This window comes from Nicotiana attenuata, unplaced genomic scaffold (genome assembly GCF_001879085.1).
Source record: "Nicotiana attenuata strain UT unplaced genomic scaffold, NIATTr2, whole genome shotgun sequence".
NCBI classification, from domain to species: domain Eukaryota; kingdom Viridiplantae; phylum Streptophyta; class Magnoliopsida; order Solanales; family Solanaceae; genus Nicotiana; species Nicotiana attenuata.
The window spans coordinates 47,100-71,647 of record NW_017671240.1 but is presented as its reverse complement, the minus strand read 5'-3'; the positions used below and the strand labels follow the sequence as shown (position 1 = coordinate 71,647).

Sequence of the window (24,548 nt, the reverse complement as noted above, 5' to 3'; positions counted from 1 at the left end):
TAAATCATTAGGTGGCGACTCTTCAAAACCCAGTTCCCAAAAGGAACGAGTTGTCCCTCCAAATGTCATGAACCCGATTTCGTGAGGAAAAGGGGGCGCGACAGACGCGCAACCCGATCCCACCGTACAACACAGAATCCTCCCTTATTTCACCGTAACAACATTAACAACAACAATAATATATATATATATATATATATATATATATATATATATATATATATATATATATATATATATCATAATTCACCCTTATTTCACCGTATCAATCCACCCTTATTCCACCTGTTGCGGCGTGCAACCCGATCCCACCATACCAGTATCGAATACTCATTGAGTACAGTTAAATAAAAAATTCAAATCACAAGAATCTCTGCGATCAATGAATACAACGCTGAACTAGAAATGAAACCTTATACTAAAAGGGAAGTTACATAAGTAGTACTACACAGCAAGACGGGTCCCGTAAATGACAATTAGAAGGTGCAAGTAAGTCAATTAAAGCAAATAGTACAGAATCATGGAACTATGAAAAGATCTAACATCATTAATAGGAGAGAACACTGATTAACAGGTAGCAAATAAGCATGGAAGGCATTTAGAGCATATAACATCTAAGACAGGGAAGGAAATAATTAAGAAAAAGCGGAAAATCAGGAAAAACAAGTAATTCGGCGTCGTATACACACTCGTCACCTCGCATATATGCCGCAACACAAGAAATTCACATAACACATAATCTGAGGGTTCCTAATTCTCTCAGGTCAAGGTTAAACTCAACACTTACCTCGCTCCAAAGACCAACTCAAAGCTCAACCACAGCTTTGCCTTTCAAACAAGCCTCCGAACCAACAATATCTTGCAAATTACCAACCAAACGATTCAAAATAAGCATTAGGAATTACCCACGATTGCAAAAAATTCAATTTAGGTCATTATTGAAAAAGTCAACAAAAGTCAACTCCCAGGCCCACTTGGTCCAAACCCCAAATTCGGACAAAAACCCGATTACCCATTCACCCCGAGCCCGGTTATGTAATTTATTTTGGAATCTGACCTCAATTTGAGATCTAAATCCCAATTTTACAAAAATCTCTAATTCTACCCAAACCCTCAATTTCCACAGAAAATATTAGATTTTAGGTTGAAAACTTATGAAATGTAATGGAAGATTAAAAGAAAATAGGTTGGAATTACTTACCAATGAATTGGGGAAGAAGATTTCTTGGAAAAATTGCCTCTAGGGTATTCTAGTTTTGAAATTTTGAAGAATGAACAAAAATCCCGTCAAATGCAGATTTTGATCAGGTGCAGGCGTCGCAATTGCGACAATTGTGAACCCGCAAATGCGGATAAATCTTCGCAAATGCGAAGATTGAACATTCCTGCTGCCTTCGCGAATGCGAACGAAATGTTCGCAAATGCGAACCTGAGGGGATCACAATTGCGACCCCAAATCTCGTAAATGCGAAAGTCCATCCCCAGCCCACTGCATGCAAATGCGAGATTTTCTTCGCAATTGCGAGGCTCGCATTTTGCGAGCCAGACCTCGCAATTGCGAAGTCTGCAGACCTGATGCACCAGCAGTCCATTTAAGCTTAAAAACACTCCATAGCCTATCCGAAACTCACACGAGCCCTCGGTGCTCCAAACCAAACATACACACAAGTCCAAGAATATCAGACAAACTTGCTCGTGCGATCAAATCGCCAACATAACACCTAGAACTACGAATTGGACACCAAATCAAATGAAATTTTCAAGAAAACTCATAAACTTCTATTTTAACAACCGGACGTCCGAATCACGTCAAACCATCTTCGTTTCTCACCAAATTTGACAGACAAGCCATAAATATAGTAATGGACCTATACCGGGTTCCAAAACCAAAATACGGATCCGATGTCAATAAAGTCAAACATTGGTCAAACATTTAGATTCATTAAGCCTTTAAACCTAAAATTTTTTGAACAAAATACGATAACTCGAGCTAGGGACCTTCGAATTTGATTCCGGACATACGCCCAAGTTTCAAATCACTATACGGACCCACCGGGACTGTTAAAATATGGATCCGGGTCCGTTTGCTCAAAACGTTGACCGAAGTCAACTCAAATGGATTTTAAGGCAAATTTTTTATATTTTATCAGTTTTTTTAACATAAAAGCTTTCTGGAAAAATACCCGGACTGTGCATACAAATCAAGGAAGGCTAAAATGAGATATTTGAGGCTTCGAAACACACAATTAGGTTCTAAAATTCTAGATGACCTATCAGGTCATCACAGGTACCTGAATCTCTCATGAAATTTTATGAAGTGTTATGTCATGTGATCTTCTAGATCATTTGCCTCCTTGTTATGATCATTTTGATCATTTGCTCATCTTCTCTATCAAGAATTTTATTTGAAACCGATTTGTCTATACGCTTTAAGCGTACCATAGACTTTATTCTTCTAGGACTTATTCTAATATGAGCATTTGCAGTGAGAATATAATTAGTTTCTTTGAGTCAGCAAATGCGTCTGGCATGTAATATATTGCAGATAAATTATCTTTTTTTGAACTTCAAGTTCATATTATCTTATTCGAGGATCTAGATGTACAAATGATAATTCAATCCACATAATTTTTTCTCAACTGTTTATTCTGTCTCCCCTTCATGTTAGAAAAACTAACTTGCTTCTTCAACATTGAAAACTCACCTTTGTGCGTTATGGTGCTAATAAAAATATACACCGTACATTAATAATAATAATAAGATGGAACTATTTGGTTCCTGATCCTAAACCATTTTGTGAGGGGAGAATGTAATATACTTTCGTATATAACGTATATCAAACCAATATAGATAACTCTATTCCCATAAGCAATAGTTTAGCTATTAAGTGGAGGCACTCAATTATCAATTTGCTAAACCAACTGTGAGTAGACCAACTTATCAAGATGAACTTCTTGAACAGATAATCTAAAAATTATACTCTAAATTTAATTATTCAGCAACTTACCTCGCAAACACCAGTGAGTTAATAATAATTTTACATGCAACCATCTCATAAATGCATCTTATGTGGTATACATGGCAAGTGAATGAGCCCGTATTCACCTTTGATATTTCCAGCATTCATGGGATTCAACCCAATGTTAGTTGGTCTATTAATTAATGAGGACAAGCAACATAAAAGAATCCGTAAAGAACTTTCTAGTTCTTTAATATTTACCCATATGAATTCTCTTTTATTTTTGCGCATCATACTTAAATTAATATGGCTAAATCAATTGTTCCAGCTGAATAATTTATCAATATTGATAAACTTCAAGTTTACACCATGACGTGTGCAATTATAAAAATACTTCAAGTTTATTATGATATGGGTTTTTGTATCAATAAACATTCAGTTTACTGCGTCATGTAATTTCACCATATTTTTTATTTGTGTAGTACAAATCAGGCAATAAAACGGGTAGTTTTCATATGCATATTACCCCGCTACAGTCGTAGTAATATAAAGATATTAAATCTTCTGATTATTTATAGTCTCAACATAACCAATCGTTTTCGCGAATACTTTATTATAAGTTTCTTTGAGACTTACTATAACATAATGCCTTATTGATAATAATTTTATTCCTTCAAAATAGTAGTAATTGGCTCTTCCAGAGCTCTCAATTAATTGGTACTATCATATATTCATCAACATCCATATGGTGAATATCTCTTTTAAAGAGAAAGTTATACCATTATGGTCATGGTCAAAATTATATGCTATATCTGTTTCTTGCATTGCTGTTATCCTTTAATAACCACATTACCAAAATATTTTGCCGTACGTGACCAATGACCATTCATGCCATAATAATGACATTATTTTCTTATATCATCTCAAAACTCCTTCTAGAGGTGAGTGTGGTACCACTAGCACGTTCATATTCTTCCAAGAATGAATATGTATTCATAAATCACATGTTGTCACATTCACATCATGGATGAACCATAATCATCAAAATGTGCTTTACAAAATGTCGAGTCAAATCGATGACACATATTATTTTCACAGAGTGAAGGATTATTTTGAGAATCCTTATTGTTCTTATTACCACAATGATGATGATTATAATTTCATCTATTGCCACGCCCACATTCAATGATACTCTCATGATAATAATTTTGTCTTCTTTCAGACTTATCACATACTGTTACCACATTTTCTTAAGGAAACGAGAATAAAGCAAATTCAATAGGACGGGTTTTCACTTCTTGTGTTGACAATTATACATGAATTTGATCACGACAAGATATAGAAATTTTACCACTTCAGGTGGTTATAATTTTTTTACAAACTCTATTAGAATTATAATAAAATTTTATTGTCTTTGCTTGTATTTAAGATCAAATTATATATTTTCAAGAATTTAAAAGAAAAAAATAAGATAAAGTACTTACCATAAATACGGAATAAAGAATTTATTCTGGAAGAAAGTTTATGGAACAATTGACATCATCATGCTCAATATCATGTAAAAGTTGAGCACCATGTGCGTATCCCAAATTAAAACAACCGCCCTCTACTCAATTAGTTAGAGTCTCGTGCTGATAACGTGTAATTATAAAATAATAAAAAAAGAAGAGTATTATAGAGAAAAGTAGAGAGAGAGAGAGAGAGAAAATTCTTATTGATTTGGGATGGTTTACAATGGAATAGAACCTCTCTATTTATAAGAAAAAAATTACTTAGACATAAAGTAACAAACCCTAAAATTTCTCTAAAATATAGGTATTCACCTTAAATACAAATCTATTTATAACAGTACAAGAATTGAACAAGCTGGAAGTAAATGGTCCATGTAAGTGATAACAACTTGAATTGATGGCTAGTTTTTGAGGTTTGGAACTTGACGATATTTAGGGTGGCTGCGTGTGAGATGTGTTAAACCTCTCGATTTGGAAATTCTTAATTTGCCTTTAAGACAATCATCTACCAATTTTGAATGAATTGAGCGCTTGATTAAAGATTGATATATTGAGTATTCGATTCAGACTGAGCTGAGGCATAGTAGATTAAATGATTGATCGAAAAGGAAAATGTGCTTGATTAACTTTAATTTAGTACATTTTTAAAAGTTTCCCTGGTGGAATAAATTTTTAGCTCAGAAGCTCCGGAGGGTACTTTTTCTCCAAAAAAATAAATAAATATCGATCGTAAAAAAAAGTTTTAAAGAATTTTTCTCAAATTATTTGTCAATTTTTCAATACAGTTCTCCAAATTCTGGCCCTCAAAAATGTGCATTCCTTCCATTTTTGAAGTGTTACGAGATTAAACTACCCCTCACCTATTCATGCATCAATCCCCTTGACAATTCTATTCTCTTTTCCCTGAACTTTACCATCAATCTCATTAAAGTCTTAAAAGTTTTGCAAAATTATCCTCTTTGCAATATCCGATGTACCCAAGGTATTGAGCAATTAATTAAGGAATCACCGTCCAAATATTAAGTGGGGTTAACTCTCTTTTTGAGGAACGATGTGCACAGATAGCCATTAATAATACATGCCTTTATTTTTAAGTCACTGTTTTAGTTGTCTTTAGTCTTTAGCCACTGCTTTAATAAATTTTTACCTGCCTGGACGAAAATACCCTTCTGTTATAAGCTTATACCTACGCTCCTTATTAACGATCAGCAGCAGCATCACGTAACTAACTTCCGAAGCAGCAGCAGAGACTGTGATCGTCCAAAATTGCAGTAGCTTCTCTTCCCATTTCAAACTATAGCAGCAGCAGAGACTGTGATCGTCCAAAATTGCAGTATCTTCTCGTCCAAAAATAGACATAAAATTACAGTAAGTTATACTTTTGTGTGTTTCTGTTGATTTTTATTTCGTTACTGGAAATTTGATGCTAGGAATTTGATTGTTTTTGCTTTTCTGGATTGATAACGTTAAGGACATCGTGCCATGTGATTATTCTATAAATATTGAGGACATAAAGTTAAGGATTTGGTGTCCTGAATATTAAGGACATAGTGTCCTGGTTTTGCAAAAGTTCAGGACCATGAATCCTTAACTTTTGAGTTCTAAGCTCAAAAGTTAAAGATTCATGGTCCTAAACTTCAAGTTTCAAGTTCAAAAGATAAGGACACTTGGTCCTTAACTTTGATTTCCAAGTTCAAAAGTTAAGGATGAATAGTCCTGAAGTTTGAGTTCCAAGCTCAAAAGTTAAGGATTCATGGTCTTGAACTTCAAGTTTCAAGTTCAAAAGTTAAGGACACTTGGTCCTTAACTTTGATTTTCAAGTTCAGAAGTTAAGGACACTTGGTCCTTAACTTTAAATTCCAAGTTCAAAAGTTAAGGACGAATGGTCCTGAAGTTTGAGTTCCAAGCTCAAAAGTTAAGGATTCATGGTCCTAAACTTCAGGTTTCAAGTTCAAAAGTTAAGGACACTTGGTCCTTAACTTTGATTTCCAAGTTCAAAAGTTATGGACACTTGGTCCTTAACTTTGATTTCCAAGTTCAAAAGTTAAGGACGCATGATCCTGAACTTCAAGTTTCAAGTTCAAAAGTTAAGGACACTTGGTCCTGAAGTTTCAGTTCCAAGTTCAAAAGTTAAGGACACTTGGTCCTTAACGTTGAATTCCAAGTTCAAAAGTTAAGGACACTTGGTCCTTAACTTGGAAGTGTCCTTAACTTGGACTTGAACTTACAGTTCATGTCCTTAATTTATACTAAAATTGCATGGACTAGACATTGGGTATCACAAGGCGTGGCGTGCTATTCAACGTGCTTCAACTTTAATAAGAGGAACTCCTGAAAAGAATTATAAATTATTGTCTTCATACTTGTATATGATGAAAAGTAAAAACCCGGGACCATATACTAACATAAAGATAGACGACAACAACAGGTAAACAATCAAAAAAGAGATTATTAGTCTGTTTTATAAACTATAGGACATGTTGTCTTTAACTAGTGAAAAGTTAAGGACGTGTTGTCCTTAACTTTGATGTGTGCAGTGAAAAAGTTAAGGACACTTGGTCCTTAACTTAGAGTTGCAAGTTAAAAAATTAAGGACATGTTGTCCTTAACCAGTGTTAAGGACGTGCTGTCCTTAACTTTGAGGTGTGCAGTGAAAAAGTTAAGGACGTGCTGTCCTTAACTTTGATGTGTGCAGTGAAAAAGCTAAGGACACTTGGTCCTTAACTTAGAGTTGCAAGTTAAAAAATTAAAGACTGCATGTCCTTAACTTTAAACTTGTAACTCTAAGTTAAGGACTACATGTCCTTAACTTTTTAACTTGTAACTCTAAGTTAAGGACCAAGTGTCCTTAATTTTTGAGCTTGTTAGTCTAACTTCAGGACTACATGTCCTAAACTTTTGGGCTTGTAACCTGAAGTTTAGGACTAGCTGTCCTTAGCTTATGGCCTTGGTAGTCTAAGTTAAGGACATGTTGTCCTTAACTTCTGTTAACCTTCTGTTATACTGTATTTCAGGTTTCTTTATATGTTTTATGCATATGGATCATCAATAACTGGTTGGAATCATTGTAGACCAGTGATTGCTATTGATGCCACTCTTTTGAAGTCAAAATTTCGTAGTGTTTTAATGATTTCAGTTTCAAAGGATGCAAATAACCAAATTTTCCCACTAGCCTTTGGAATTGCAGAATCTGAAAATAACAATTCCTATGAGTGGTACTTTAGTGAGCTTTGCAATGCAATTGGGAGTCGTGAGAATTTAATTTTTTTATTAGACAGGCATCAATCTATTGCATATGGGATTGCAAAGGTATATCCTGAAAGCCACCATGGGATTTGTATCTATCATTTGGAGCAGAACCTAAAGCGAAGGAAAGTGAAAAGTGAGGTCATAAAACTTTTCCAAAGTGCTGCAAGAGTATACAGGCGCAAAGAATTTGATCTATACATGTCTGATATAGCAAAAGTAGATAAGAAGACTTATGACTGCTTGATGGATGAACCACCGAAAAGGTGGGCATGTTCTTGTAGTCCACGACGAAGATATGGCATGCTCACAACAAACATAGTTGAGTCAATAAATTCTATGATATTAGAAGCAAGGGAGCTGCCTATATTATGAATGATGGATTTCATCCAAGTAAAGCTACACCGTTGGTTTTATGAAAGAAGAAATGAAGCAGAAGGAACTTTTTATGACGTTTCTTGTTGGGTAGAAGAGGAATTGAAGAAAAAGATATATCTAGCATTTACTTTGAATGTAAGTATTATGTTCTTTGTTTAGCTTAATATTTTAATGATAATTTAACATAGTGTACTAACTTATAATTTTTCAACATTGAAGATCTCCCCTGTTGATTCATGGCGTTCTAGAGTTGAGGAAGAAGGAATTACTTTCTTGGTGGACTTAAACAAAAGGACATGTGATTGTTTTCAGTTTCAATTTGATGAATTACCATGCATACATGCAATTGCAGCTATCGAGAAGAGAAACATCAAGAAGTCCAACTTTTGCTCGCACTGGTACTTAAAGGAATCTTGGCTGAAAACATATGAAAGACAAATACATCCTGTGGGACATACTGATTCTTGGATTGTACCAGAGAGTGTTAAGTCACAAATTATTAAACCTCCAGATTTCAAAGTTCCACCAGGCAGAAGGCAGAAGAAAAGGCATATCCTAGCTACCGAGTCATCCAAAATAACATTCAAATGTGGTCGTTGCAGAAGAATTGGCCATAATAGAACAGCTTGTATATATTCTCCGGCGGTCCATCCATTTTCAAGGAAGCATAGAGAATAGTAGATATATCCACTTATGCTTATCTACTCTATTAAGTTTTTGCTATAAATTGGATTCATTTAGATTGTTTTTATTTGACCAGATGTCCTGAATTTTCAAAGTTTCTTTGCGCTTACGTGCTTTTTGTTTCTTTTGAGTTGCAAGTTCAAAAGTTAAGGACACTTGGTCCTGAAGTTTGAGTTCCAAGCTCAAAAGTTAAGGAAACTTGGTCCTTAACTTTGAATTCCATGTTCAAAAGTTAAGGACACTTGGCCCTGAAGTTTGAGTTCCAAGCTCAAAAGTTAAGGACATGTCCTTAACTTTAATTTCCAAGTTCAAAAGTTGAGGACACTTTGTCCTTAACTTTGATTTACAAGTTCAAAAGTAAAGGACACTTGGTCCTGAAGTTTGAGTTCCAAGTTCAAAAGTTAAGGACACTTGGTCCTGAACTTTGAATTCCAAGTTCAAAAGTTAAGGACACTTGGTATTGAAGTTTGAGTTCCAAGCTCAAAAGTTAAGGACACTTGGTCTTTAACTTTAATTTCCAAGTTCAAAAGTTGAGGACACTTTGTCCTTAACTTTGGATTCCAAGTTCAAAAGTTAAGGACACGTGGTCCTTAACTTTAGATTCAGAGTTCAAAAGTTAAGGACACTTGGTCCTTAACTTTGAGTTCCAAGCTCAAAAGTTAAGGACACTTGGTCCTTAACTTTAATTTTCAGGTTCAAAAGTTGAGGACACTTTGTGCTAAACTTTGGATTCCAAGTTCAAAAGTTATTGACACTTGGTCCTGAACTTTGAATTCCAAGATAAAAAGTTAAGGACACGTGGTCCTTAACTTTGAATTCCAAGTTCAAAAGTTAAGGACACTTGGTCCTTAACTTTGAATTTCAAGTTCAAAAGTTAAGGGCAGATGGTGCTGAACTTAGTCTTACAAGTTAAAAAATGTTAAGGACATTTGGTCCTTAACTAATACTTACAATCTCAATAAACATAATTTAGGGATTGCAAATGGACAAATCAATACATGACAGAAACAAAGAAATTAATAACATGACTCCTTTATATTACTTCTGAAACAGTAATTTGGCATAGTTGTGACCAAAAATTATGCTATGCAAACAAAATAAAAGTGCCTTGTGAACAATTTACAAGAAATTTCAGAATTCATATGGATTCTTTACAGCAATTTTATACAAAAAATCAACTACAGCTAACTTTCTTTACAACTAAACTACAGCTCCTTTGGACAGGAAGTTTCATTTTCACTATCATAGTCGTCGCCGACATTTTCTGGTGGTGTATCCTAACCAGAATTTCTTTTCCACTCTCCATGTGCCCAAATATTTGCTGCAAGTTCTTTTCTAAGTTTTGTTATGTCTTCAGGTTGGAATTTCTCCACATCCTTTCCCATCATCAACAACTCCACATACTTGATAAGGAATGCACCACAATCAGTCCTAAGAATAATGTAAGATATGGAGTCAATTAAACAATATCTTTAATAAAATAAATCTAAAGTACATATAAATTATATATCAAATGACAACACGTATGATCCAGTTTGGTGTGGTGATCTTTGCCACTGAATATCAAATTTGTTAAATGCATTTCCAAAAGACTTGTATTTTTTCTCAAACTGTGAGAACTTTAGCAAGTGGGGGATCATGCGTGCATATATTTCAATGTGATTCATTCCTGCATCTTATGGCTCACTATATATGGAATCGTACACGTCAATCTTTTTCTCAATCAAGTCCAATACCCCAAAAGAAAATGCGTCACAGCATCATCATCTTCTGAAGGAAGCTGACATGGAAAAAAGATTTTGTGAACCTCTGTCCAAGCAATTCCACATCTACAACTGTCACCCCACACATATGGTGTCAGAAACAATTGATTATCACCACACCAAAACTCATCTGTAGCATCTTCATTGAAATCATTATACACAAGTACCATATAGTTATCAAAAAGTATATCTGTAGTTGTGCAACAAAAAGGATGGCTGCGAGAGTGGTAGCATTCCTTCTTTCTGAAATAATACAGGGCAGTGTCAATATGCTTCATAAAAAGCCAAAAAAATAAAATAAATCCATCAGTCATAAAAAACTAAAAAACATAAATTAATAATAAAGAAAATAAATGCCTTGAAAATTATCAAACCTTATGATCAAGTACAAAGCTACTATCTGAAAGCTCAAGGAAGAACATTTTGCTATTGATTTGATGGTACAATTTATATGGATTCTTTCTCACACCACTATCGTCAGCATATATATCAGTTTCTCCCCTGAAAATTTTGAAAATATCAAAGTTAGAAGTTAGTCCTCATTTCCTAATTAAGGACATCTAGTTTTGAACTTAGGCTAAGAAGCTCAAAAGTTAAGGACAATAGGTCCTGAACTTAGGCTAAGAAGCTCAAAAGTTAAGGACACTTGGTCCTGAAGTTTGAGTTACAAGTACAAAAGTTAAGGACACTTGGTCCTGAACTTCAAGTTTCAAGTTAAAAACTTAAGGACACATGGTCCTAAACTTAGACTTACAAATTCAAAAGTCAACGCCCCTTGTCATGAGATTGCACTCCACATTTACAAATTGTTTCTGTTACTCCTGTCTCTTTTGGATTTTCCTGGTGTTGACATTCTACTACTTCTTGAACTTCCACTCCATCCATAGCTCCTACATATATTTGTAATCACAAATTTTTTTTATATATATTACACTACTGAATATAAATTTCAATGACAACAAATTCAAAATCTATATCTAACCTTTCCCAATTTCAGTGTCAATATCAGTTTCATCTCTAGATGTGCATCTGTATAATCGCTTTCATAATGATCTTCTGCATCCACATATGTATCATCACATTGATCATCACCTGCATCTTTGTTAATTGGAACAGTAGGTTCTGTATCAACTGCATCTTTACTGCTTGGAACAGTAGATTCTCTCTCTATGTTCCTTTCATCAGGTTTGACAAGAATCTTTAACAAAGAATCAATCTTTGATCCTAGGTCTTTCTTTAAATTCTATGAAAGAAATTAAGTTAAAAAGTTAAGGACAGGTAGTCCTAAACTTCAAGTTACAAGTTAAAAAGTTAAGGACACTTGGTCCTTAACTTTGATTTCCAAGTTCAAAAGTTAAGGACGAATGGTCCTGAAGTTTGAGTTCCAAGCTCAAAAGTTAAGGATTCATGGTCCTGAACTTCAAGTTTCAAGTTCAAAAGTTAAGGACACTTGGTCCTTAACTTTGATTACCAGGTTCAAAAGTTAAGGACACTTGGTCCTTAACTTTTAATTCCAACTTCAAAAGTTAAGGACGAATGGTCCTGAAGTTTGAGTTCCAAGCTCAAAAGTTAAGGACACTTGGTCCTGAACTTTGAGTTGCAAGTTCAAAAGTTAAGGACACTTGGTCTTGAACTTTGAGTTGCAAGTTCAAAAGTTAAAGACACTTGGTCCTAAACTTTGAGTTGCAAGTTCAAAAGTTAAGGACACTTGGTCCTGAACTTTGAGTTTCAAGTTCCAAAGTTAAGGACACTTGGTCCTTAACTTTGATTTACAAGCACTGAAATAAATGATATTACCTTGATGTCATTTTGAATCTTTGTTTCTGATATAGCTATTCTTTGATTTATTCTAGTAACTTTTATGTGCATATCCTTTGTAAACTTCTCCGATAATCTCTGAATCAAAAACCATGAAAACAAAAAAGTCTCTTAAGCAAAAATAATCAAATAAAAACACTAATGCTATTCTAAGATAGAAAACCTACTTTAACAATTTCCTTAAGCAAGGCTTCATCAAATTGTGTGGAGGAAGGCACTGAATTTTGATCTTGAGACAATGGCTCATGCACACTAACAGGCTCCGCTTCTTCTTCAACAGAAACAAATGGTACCACCTCGATCAACTTATACAACTATTATATAAGAAAAAAAACGTAAGTTTTCAGAACTAAAACACATAAACAAAACAATAGCTAGTAATCAGATTAACTTACATTTTCATTATGGAAGTATTTTTTACACAGAGAATCACATTGTGGAGATTTCATATCCATATAACATAACATCCGAGGATACCCACATTCTCTGAAGTTCACAAATTATTTTTCCTGGAAAATTGGAAATACTTCCATAATCCAAACACAAAAAGCAAAAGGGAAGCTAAGTATAGTATAACGGTCCTTGTCTTTCTCTTTCTCTTTCTCTTTCTCTTTCTCTTTATCGTTCTCATTGGGCTTCGAACAACTCTTCAATGATTTATTAACGTTTCATAACAAAGAGAGCCCTAGTTGAAAGAGGAGCAGAGTTCATTGTCATCTACAACTTTCATTAGCTGCTTGGACACATTCTCATTCTTGTGCTTCCCCATCAAAATATATTCAACAAAATAAATTGTGGCCAACTTCACTGCATCATCATCGCTGCCTACAAATGATGCAGTTGTACCATTTGGGTGACTAGTAATAAAATTAAACAAATCGCCTAACTCAATTCTATCTTTCCCATGGAAGTAGACTTTCGAAAGCCTATTCTCTTTTTCACGCACAACTGTGAAGTCCACTGAAAAAGACCATTTTAAACCATTAATTATATGAAATGCTTCACGTGTAAACTTTACTTCATGGTCAAAAACCTTGAATGTCATTGAATTAGGGTCATTGCTTACAATTTCTGAAGCAAGACACAATGAATAAGTTTAAAACAGAACTTCACACTTTGCAATCGGAAAAAGTTTCCAAAAATACCATCCCTCAACTTCTTCCATTGCCTGTTCGACAAGAAACCTTTTATTGTTTTCTTATACTGTAAATCTCCTTTCAAATAGCTATTCAAATTATGCCAAACATCAAAGTCGAAAACACGATCTCCTTCCATTAGCACACTACAAAAGAAGTAAAAAGAACATAAAAAATTAGGACTAAAATCCAGGACCTAAGTAAAAGGCATCTTAAAGTTAAGGACTTACAAGTTCAAACGTTAAGGACACTTGGTCCTGAACTTTGAATTCCAAGTTAAAAAGTTAAGGACACTTGGTCCTGAAGTTTGAATTCCAAGTTCAAAAATTAAGGACACTTAGTCCTGAAGTTTGATTTCCAAGTTCAAAAGTTGAGGACACTTTGTCCTTAACTTTGAATTCCATGTTCAAAAGTTAAGGACACTTGGTCCTGAACTTTGAATTACAAGTTCAAAAGTTAAGGACACTTGGTCCTTAACTTTGAATTCCAAGTGCAAAAGTTAAGGACACTTGGTCCTGAATTTTGAATAACAAGTTCAAAACGTAAGGACACCTGGTCCTTAACTTTGATTTCCAAGTTAAAAAGTTAAGGACACTTGGTCCTTAACTTTTATAAAAGCACAGTTAACTAAAAATTCATAAACACAGTTAGCTTATGAATTCATACGATTATTTTTATGAAATATCCTTACATAATCAAATATATTGATTGAACCGCAAACACATTTCAGTACAAAATATTCTAAATAACTTCCTAACAAAAATCCGCAACTTATTCCACACTAAATCAAGTTATGATCATTATTTTCGAAATTTCCTATATACTTGATGCCAAACACAGCATTGGTCACGATTAAAGTTATATAAAAAGAAAAATGCATAAAAGCAAAATAAAAAATATACCAGTTCGCTAGTTCGATGCAAAGAAGATGACAAAGGAGAACAGATTAACTGCAACAAACTACTGAGAATCGCTGGGCAGGAACAAATCGAACAATGATTTGCATGCAAGGAACGATACTTAGGGAGCGAAATTTGCCTCTGAAATTTTGGCTCTCAAATTTTTGCCTCTGAACGTATAAAATAAGGGTTTGGGAATATAAGAATAGGAGAAAGGATAAATATGTCTTTTCAAAATAATTTTAATAGAGTAGTGGCTATTTTTGCTCAGCATTAGAATTGGTGGATAAAAAATAAACACCACCTTATTTAGTGGCTACCACACGCCATTTTTATGAAATTATTGCGTTTTCAAGTTGAAGTATATCATTTCTCGCTTATTGTCACGGCCCAAAACCCAAGTTGTCGTAATGGCGCCTATCATGATACTAGGCAAGCCGATAACTCAGACATTTCCCACACTTTCAAGTTTAAAATATGCTAAAATAATTTTAAATAGATAAAATCTCAAGAAGAACTGATAGAACCCGTCACAACTCAATACAGAAGTTTTCTCAAAACCAGGGTGTCACCGAGTACATGAGCATCTATACCAAATGCAAAGTCTGATAATTGTCTAAGAAGCAGAAATTGAATAAATAAAATTGAGGGATAGGGGAGGAGAGTCAAGGTCTATGGACGCTAGAGCAGCTACCTTAAAATCTCCGAATGATTGAATATCTCCGAGAATCAGCACCCACCGTGTCCAGAAACACCTGGATCTGCACACGAAGTGCAGGATGTAGCGTGAGTACAACCATAACAAATCTCTCTTGGGCTGAAAGCAGTGACGCGCTTCACATGTACAGTTCAATTACAAAATACGATACAGAAATGTAGACATGCTCTCATGATTTACAGTTAATGCCCCAAACAGGTAAGACATGTCAAGTACAACTGAACTAAGAAATGAAGCATCCCGATATCTACATGTCAGATATATATATGCCAACTGAAGTACAGAACAGTGATGAAATAATATGCATACTCTCAAAGTATCAATCGCTCAGTCCTCCCATTCACTTCATCCTCACGGTCACTCATTCCTCATAGTCGCTCAGCACTCGCGCTCGGCACTCGCACTCAGTAGGTACATGCGCTCACTGTGGGTGTGCAGACTCCGGATGGGCAATTCCAGCCCAAGCGCTATAATAAGACAATCATGGCATGAATCAATAAAAACATGCTGCGATGTGCAGCCCGGCCCCATAAAGATCCTCACAGTCAGGTTCTCGGCCTCACTTAGTCATAAAACTCTCCAGTCTCTCGAGCTCACAAGAATCATGATGATCAACTCAAGCAATGATGATATGATGTATCAATAAATAGCAATAGAGACTGAGATATGATATGAAAATAATAGATGTGACTGAGTACATAATTGTAATTAAGCAAATAATTCAACATGCAACGCGACCTCTATGGGTCCCAACAGTGCTGGCATGTAGCCTAAGCATGATTTCTAACAGTGACACGACCCAAAACCAATCGTCCTGATGGCAGCTATCGTGGAACTAGGCAAGCCACTACTCAACCATTTCAACACAATAAAAGCTTTGAAATTATATACGGAAGCAATCAATATTTAAGAAAACCCTTTTAAAAATAGAAATAAATCCGCAACGCAATACAAATCTCTCCCAAAATCGGGGTGTCACCGAGACATGAGCATCTATACGGGGATACAGTCTACTATAATGTTTAAGGAGTACGAATTGAAATACAAATAAAGATAATGAAGGAGAGTCAAGGCCTGGGAATGCCATGCAGCTACCCCGATAGTCTCCCAAGATCCTAACTCCTCACTCAGCAGCCACCGTGACCAGAAGCACCTAGATCTGCACATGAGGTGCAAGGTGTAGCGTGAGTACAACCAACTCAATAAATAACAAATCCAACCTTTGGACTGAAAGGTAGTGACGAACTCAACCGGCACAGTTCAATATAGAAATAACAGTGCAGAAACGTAGGCATGCTTTCAAGTTCAATAGAAAACTCAAAGCAGTAAAATAGATCAAGTCTAAATGATATGAAGAACATAACTCCTTTACTTCTACATGCCAATGCACATGCTATATATGATGCACCATGCTGACAGCCTCATGTGCTCACACTCTCAAATGCTCAATCACTCGGTACTTTATATGGCCCATACGGCTCAGGGAAGATCCATCTCGGAATATATACATCACTGACCATCAGTCACCCAGTACCAAGTAGGGCAAATCCAGCCCGTGGAGAAGATCCATCTCTAGGTATATAATACTCCGGACAAGATCCATGTCCAGGGAAGATCCATCCCTCAATATAATCAATCACGCTCACTGGGGTGTGTGCAGACTCCGGAAGGGGCTCCTTCAGCCCAAGCGCTATCGTAAATCAGTATAACCGGTGCGGCGTGCAGCCCGATCTCATAAATGTCACTCATAATCAAGCCATCGGCCTCACTCAGTCGTCAATCTCTCCAGTCTCTCTCTCACGGGCTCCCAATGTCATTAAACTATCCCGAAAACAATAATATGATGTAACAACAAAGAACAACAGAGACTGAGGTATGATATGAAATGAATGAGTATGATTGAGTACGAAATATCAACGAAAATAGTAAGACAACAGCAAGAAACGACCACTACAGGTCCCAACAGTACCGACATATAGTCTAAACATGAGCTCTAGCATGATTGACAGCTCAATTACTTTATCACATGATGAAAACACGGATATCAACAAGATAGAACCATTATACAGTGCCATGGAATCGACCAGGTCACAATTCTCACGGTGCACACCTGCACACCCGTCACTTGGCATGTGTGTCACCTCCATACCAATCACACAACACATAATTCGGGGTTTCGAACCCTCAGAACCAAGTTTAGAAGTGTTACTTACCTTAATCCGAGCAAAACTCTACTCCAACACGCCTTTGCCTCGCAAATCGGCCCCCAAATGACCCGAATCTAGCCACAAGCAGTACAATACAATCAATATGGGATAGAGGAATCAATCCTATAAGAAATTACGGAACTATAACTTAAAAATCCAAAATTGGCTCCAAGCCGGTCCCCTGGCCCACATCTCGAAATCCGACAAAATCACAAAATCCGAAAGCCCATTCACCCACGAGTCTAACCATACCCAAATTTACTCAAATTCGATAACAAAATCCCACTCAAATCCCCAAAATCAACTCTCCAAATCCCTAGCTTCAAATCCCCAAATTACCTCAAAAACACACCAACTATGTGGGAAAATCAATGGGGAGACAAGATTATTGCATAAAAATGAACACAAGGGACTTACCTTAAGAATCCCCTCAAAAATCTCCAAAACCCGAGCTCAAAATATTAGAAATGGTGAAAATCTCGGAACCCTCGCTTATATAGGTTCTGCCCAGGCTTTCCGCACTTGCGGCGATTTACCGCTTTTGCGGCCTCGCAGGAGTGATAAAATGCTCGCTTCTGCGGCTTCCTCCGCATCTGCGGCTTAATCCGCATCTGCGGCTCCCACTTCCACTCCTTCGGACACGCTCATGCGGACAACCATCCACTTCTGCAGAGCCCAGCTACACCGCCCAATTCCGCTTATGCGGCCACTCTGCCGCATCTGCGGTCACGCAGATGTGGGAAAACAATCGCACCTGCGACCATCTGCTTCCTCACCTCAAACTCTGCATCTGCGAGCTCGCACCTGCGAAGGGGGAACCGCAGGTGAGATTACACCAGCTGTCTTCAAACTTCAGCAGTCCTAAACTTCAAACCTTGATCCGATAACCACCCGAAATCAACTCGAGGCCCCCGGGACCTCAACCAAACATACCAACGAGTCCTAAAACATGATGCAAACTTAGTCGAGCCTTCAAATCACCTCAAACAACATCAAAAACATGAACCGCACCCCAGTTAAAGCCTAATGAACTTTGAAATTTCAAAAATCTACAAACGACGTCGAAACCTATCAAATCACGTCCGATTGACCTCAAATTTTGCACACAAGTCACAAATAATACCACGAACCTACTCCAACTTCCGAAAATCCAATCTAACCCCGATATCAAAAAGTCCACCTCTAGTCAAACTTTCTAAAATTCAAACTTTTGCCATTTCAAGCCAAATTCTACTACGAACTTCCGAATCACAATTCGGACACGCTCCTAAGTCCAAAATCACTCAACATAGCTAACGGAACCATCAAAACTCGAATCTGGGGGCGTTACACATTAGCCAACATCGGGTCAACTTTCCCAACTTAAGCTTTCAATTATGAGACTAAGTTTCTCCATTCACTCCGAAATCTCTCCGGAGCCGAACCAACTAACCCCGTAAGTCATATAAAACTGTAAAGTGCAAAAGGAGCAGTAAATAGGAAATGGGGCTACAACACTCAAAATGATCGGCCGAATCGTTACATTCTCTCCCTCTTAAACAAACGTTCGTCCTCGAACGGTCCTAGAAACATACTTGGAGTCCCAAATAGGTGTGGATATTTTCTCCGCATCTCTCGTTGGTCTCCCAAGTAGCCTGCTCAATGGGCTGACATCCCCACTGCACCTTCAGTGAAGCTATATCCTTTGACCTCAACCTTCGAACCTGCCGATCCAAATGGCCAAGGCTCTACGTCATAAGTCATATCACCATCCAACTGAACCGTGCTGATGTCCAAAGTATGAGACGGATCGCCGACATAATTTCGGAGCATAGAAACATGAAATACTGGATGCACACTCGATAGACTAGGGGGCAAGGCAAGCTTGTAATACACCTCCCCAATCCTCTGGAGTACCTGAAACGGCCCAATGAACCGAGGGCTCAACTTTCCTTTCTTCTTGAACCTCATAAAACCCTTCATGGGTGAAACCTTCAGCAGAACCTTCTCCCTAACCATGTAAGACACATCACGGACTCTCCTGTCGGCATAACTCTTCGGTGTGGACTGCACCGTGCGAAGCTGCTCCTGAATCAATTTAACCTTGTCCAAAGCATCCTGAACCAAGTCAGTACCCAATAGCCTAGCCTCACCTGGCTCAAACCAACCCACCGGAGATCTTCAAAACCTCATACGGAGCCATCTGAATGCTCGACTGATAGCTATTATTGTAGGCAAACTCGGCGAGCGGCAGAAAATGATCCCATGAACCCCTAAAATCAATGACACAAGCGCGTAGCATGTCCTCCAATATCTGAATAGTGCGCTCGGACTGTCCGTCCGTCTGAGGGTGAAATGTTGTACTCAACTCAACCTGGGTGCCCAACTCTCGCTGCACAGCTCTACCAAACTGCGATGTAAACTATGTGCCTCGATCGGAAATGATGGACACTGGCACACTGTGAAGGTGAATAATCTCTCGCATGTAAATCTCAGCCAACCAATCTAAAGAATAAGTAGTATCAACTGGAATGAAGTGCGCGGACTTGGTCAACCGATCTACAATCACCCAAATCGCATCGAACTTCCTCGAAGTACGTGGGAGCCTAACTACGAAATCCATAGTGATCCGTTCCCACTTCCACTATGGAATCTCTATCCTCTGAAGCAATCCACCCAGTCTCTGCTGCTCACAGTTTACATGCTGACAACTAAGACACCAAGATAGAAACCCAACTATATCCTTCTTCATTCTCCTCCACCAATAGTGCTGCCTCAGGTCCTGGTACATATTCGCGGCACCTGGATGAATGGAATACCGCAAATTGTGGGCCTCCTCAAGAATCAACTCACGTAGCCCATCCATATTGGGCAGATATATCCAGCGCTGCATCCTTAACACCCCATCATCTCCAACTGTAACATCTCTGTCATCACCGTGTTGAACCTTGTCCTTGAGGACAAAAAAATGAGGATCATCATACTGTCATTCTCTGATGCGATCTAATAAGAAAGACCGAGAAAACACACAAGCTAGAACCCGACTAGGCTCTAAAATATCCGATCTCATGAGCCGGTTGGCCAAGGCCTGAACATCAACTGCAAGAGGTCTCTCACCAACGGGAATAAATTCAAGGCTACCCATACTCACCGCCTTTCTACTCAAGGCATCGGCCACCATATTGGCCTTCCTGGGGTGATACAAAATGGTGATATCATAGTCCTTTAGCAGCTCCAACCATCTCCGTTGCCTCAAATTTAGATCCTTCTGTTTGAACAAGTGCTGGAGGCTCCAATGATCGGTAAACACCTCATAAGACACACCGTAGAGATAATGCCTCCAAATCTTCAAGGCATGAACGATGGCAGCTAACTCCAAATCATGAACAGGGTAGTTCATCTCATGAGGCTTCAACTGGGCACTAAGCGTAAGCAATCACTCTACCCTCCTGTATCAAACACACCCAATACCGATCCGAGAAGCATCACAATATACTGTATAAGAACTAAAAGCTGATGGTAGAACTAGAACTGGAGCTGTGGTCAAGGCAGTCTTGAGCTTCTAAAAGCTTGCCTCACACTCATCCGACCACCTGAAAGGAGCACCCTTTTGGGTCAATTTGGTCAAGGGCGACGCAATAGATAAGAAGCCCTGCACGAACCGACGATAATAACTAGCCAAACTAAGAAAGCTCCAAATCTCTTTAGTTGAGGACGGTCTGGGCCAACTCTGAACCGCCTCTATCTTCTTCGGATCCACCTGAATACCCTCACTGGACACCACATGCCCCAAGATTGCCACTGAACTGAGCCAAAGCTCACACTTGGAGAACTTGGCATAAAGCTTCTCCTCCCTCAACCGCTACAACACAACCCTCAAATGCTAGGCGTGCTCCTCCTGGCTACAAGAGTACACCAGGATATCATCAATGAACAAAATAACAAACGAGTCAAGATAAGGCTGAAATACACTATTCATCAGGTGCATGAACGCTACTGGGGCGTTAGTCAGCCCAAACGACATCACAAGGAACTCGTAATGGCCATATCGGGTCTTGAAAGTTATCTCAAGAATATTCGAGTCCGAAATCTTCAACTGGTAATATTCTGACCTCAAATCAATCTTGGAGAACACCCTCGCTCCTTGAAGCTGGTCAAATAGGTCATCAATGTGCGGCAAAGGATACTTGTTCTTGATTGTGACTTTGTTCAGCTGCCTATAATCAATGCACATCCTCATAGAGCCATCATTCTTCTTCACAAATAGGACCGGCGCACCCCAAGGTGATATACTAGGCCTAATAAACCCTTCTCAAGGGGTTCCTGAAGCTCTCTTTTAACTAAGCCGGTGCCATACGGTACGGAGGAATAGATATAGGCTGAGTGCCCGACATCAAGTCCATACCAAAATTAATGTCCCTATCGAGCGGCATGCCCGGCAGGTCTGCAGGAAACACATCCGGAAAATCTCCCACCACCAGAACTGAATCAATAGTAGGGGTCTCTACATTGACATCCCTCGTAAAGGCCAAATAAGAAAGGCAACCTTTCCCAACCATCCGCTGGGCCTTCAAGTATGAAATCACTCTACTGGGAACATAGTCTAAAGAACCTCGCCACTCAATCCATGGCAATCCCGGCATCGCCAACGTCACCGTCTTAGCATGACAATCCAAAATAGCATGACATGGACATAATCAGTCCATACCCAATATCACATCAAAGTCAACCATACTAAGCAGCAGAAGATCAACACTAGTCTCCAATCCCCCAATAGTCACTACACACGACCAGTATACACGGTCCATAACAATGGTATCGCCCACCGGCGTAGATACATGAACAGATAAAGCTAAAGACTCACGGGGCATATCCAGATAATGACCAAAATACGATGACACATATGAATAGGTGGAACCAGGGTCAAATAATACAGAAGCATCTCGATGACATACAGAGACAATACCTGTGATCACCGGGTCTGAAGCAATAGCATCTAGTATGGTAGGGAGTGCATAGAAACAGGCTTGACTGCCACCTGATCGGCCTCCTCCTCTAGGGCGACCCTTAGCTGACTGAGCTCCACCCCGGGCTGGATGGGTGGGTGGTGAATAACGGTCATCATTTGCATAACCATGGGTCTTCTTTCTGCAACAAGCCTTTCAGAGTGCGTTTGAGCGTACACGGCCTTTTTGTCAGCCACCCGCGTCTTTAGGGGGGTGGCGTAGGAGCGTGGAGTGGGCGGACAGCTCATCGACCACGTGCCGCCCCGAATTGCCTTATCTAGTGAACCCCAAATGTAGGTCAGCCTTTAGGTCATGCTTATTTGCATCATGGGTCATTTAGACCTAGCAGGGTTCGGTCCCAGGCGCCGTGTCCCTTTGTAGGAGGCCTATCCAAATCATGCCAAAATGGGCCAGCATCCCAAAAAGGTAGTAAATAATCCCTATTTGCTATATGCTGTATTTCTTTAAGGGTAACAGGTCATTTGGCGGAACAATGTTTATTTGGGTGTGGATGAAAAAGAAAAGAGGGTGAAGTATTAAAATGAAGCAAGTAGGACCCATTCAGGTTTTTCTTTCATAGCAACCAAAAAAAAAAGAAAATCTAAAAAGATTTTACATTTTCCATCATTTTCCAAAATGATAGAAATATGTTTTCTCCAAATCAATTGTTTTTTTAAAATTCTCTCCCATATCCAATCTTCCCGAACTACGCATACCTGATTCTCGTCTTTCGGAGTGGGATACGTAGGCAGCCTACAAAGGATCCGGTCTTCCTAGTGAGTCTTAAGTTCTTGGCTTCGGCGGTCGTAGCCAAATCTTGTATGTCTAGCCACTTTGACCACATCAGCCTTTTCGGAGAGTCTTGGATCCCCAATTAGCTGTCTTCTTACTAAGGCCCGTCCTTGTTGAATTTTCATGTCTAGCCGCTTTTGGCCACATCGGCTGTTCACGCAAAATGGGGACATTTTTGCAAAAGTGGTTCAGTGACCCATGTTTTAGAGTCCTAAGTCCAAAACAAGGTATCCTCTCTATTTAAGGTCTGTTCTTGTTGAATCTGCACGCTTAGCCATTTTCGCTACATAGGCCATTTCTGCAAAGTAGAGTCATTTGTGCAAAGTAATTATAGAGACTGTGATTCCCGAGAGTTTGGGGGTCATATGGGCCTTTTTGAGATATTTTTCCATGTCTTAGTGGTCACCCTTGTTGAGTTTGCACTTCTAGCCACATTTAGGCCACGTAGGTCATCTTGCAAAGATAGCCTCACTCGTGCCTTGCATGGCCCAATAGCAAGCATTATGGTCTCACATAGTGTCTCGAGTCACTAACTCTATTTGGTCTTAATTTTCTCATCCAGGTATTGAATCATTTACCAGAGCTTGAGCATGACAGGTGCCCAGGACCATATTAGCCAGGAGCCTTCAGGAGTTGTTTGAGGAGACTTTTTATTTGTTGAATATGTTTTATGTTGTCTTTTACTTTCTAGTCTTGTATAGTAGTATCGAGTCTTTTAGGTGGTGTCAGAGTATGTCGTAGTCTAGTTGAGTTCGTCGAGTATTTTGTTATCATACTTCCTGTTTTGTATGTGAAAACCAAAAAAAGTTATAAATGAAAAATTCAAGAAGATTTTTGTTTTTTTAGTTTATTTTGTTCATTACTTTTCTAGAACTATGCTTGGTCTGATTCATATGGAGCATGATACATAGGCAACCTATATCGGGTTCGATCGAATCATTTTCAATAAAAAGGAGAAGCAATAAGATATGAGGAACGAGAGGTAAGAAAAGAGCGATAATCAGAAAGAAAAAAGAGGGAAGACAATGAAAAACCAAGGAGTGTTAAAGAGAAATATAAAGAGGAAAAGGGGCAAGAAGAGTGAACTTGGGATGATAATATGACCTTCGCACCCTCGAAGTCATTTTAGAACCGATAATTATGACTAGGTGCATTGCACATAATGTGAGACTATCTTATGTTAAATGCCCTAACGCTAACATGATGACTTCATTTTGTTCCTCCTTGTTATCTTCATTATAGAAGAAGGATGGTTCGTTTGTGGTTCTTAAACTAGTAACTCTTCCCTACAACATAAAGTCGAAAGGTAATGGCAGACGACAATAGAATTGAGTTAGTTGATACTGGTGCCGAAAAGCAATTGATTGAACAAGACACTGTGTTGGTTGAAGAGGTAAGGATGTTAAGACAACACATGGTGGACATGTATCAAGCTTGGATGACTGGTAAGGC

The 24,548-nt window shown here is 38.2% G+C and overlaps 1 protein-coding gene across 1 annotated transcript; it reads left to right on the top strand.

The window, feature by feature from the left end:
• The first annotated feature begins 1,366 nt into the window (after positions 1-1,366).
• Positions 1,367-8,772, top strand: LOC109206954. The gene is made up of 4 exons (XM_019369832.1): positions 1,367-1,461; positions 7,485-7,982; positions 8,139-8,229; positions 8,314-8,772. Exons 1-4 carry the CDS (start codon positions 1,367-1,369, stop codon positions 8,770-8,772), a joined length of 1,143 nt encoding a protein of 380 aa, XP_019225377.1.
• Positions 8,773-24,548: the final 15,776 nt, after the last annotated feature.

What these genes read in the sequence shown, in the direction of transcription:
- LOC109206954 (XM_019369832.1), top strand. Translation starts at nt 1,367, where the DNA reads ATGCGAAGATTGAACATTCCTGCTGCCTTCGCGAATGCGAACGAAATG. An exon ending in CAATTGCGACCCCAAATCTC is followed by an intron (nt 1,462 to 7,484) that starts GTAAATGCGAAA and finishes ACTGTATTTCAG; the next exon opens with GTTTCTTTATATGTTTTATG. An exon ending in ATCTAGCATTTACTTTGAAT is followed by an intron (nt 8,230 to 8,313) that starts GTAAGTATTATG and finishes TCAACATTGAAG; the next exon opens with ATCTCCCCTGTTGATTCATG.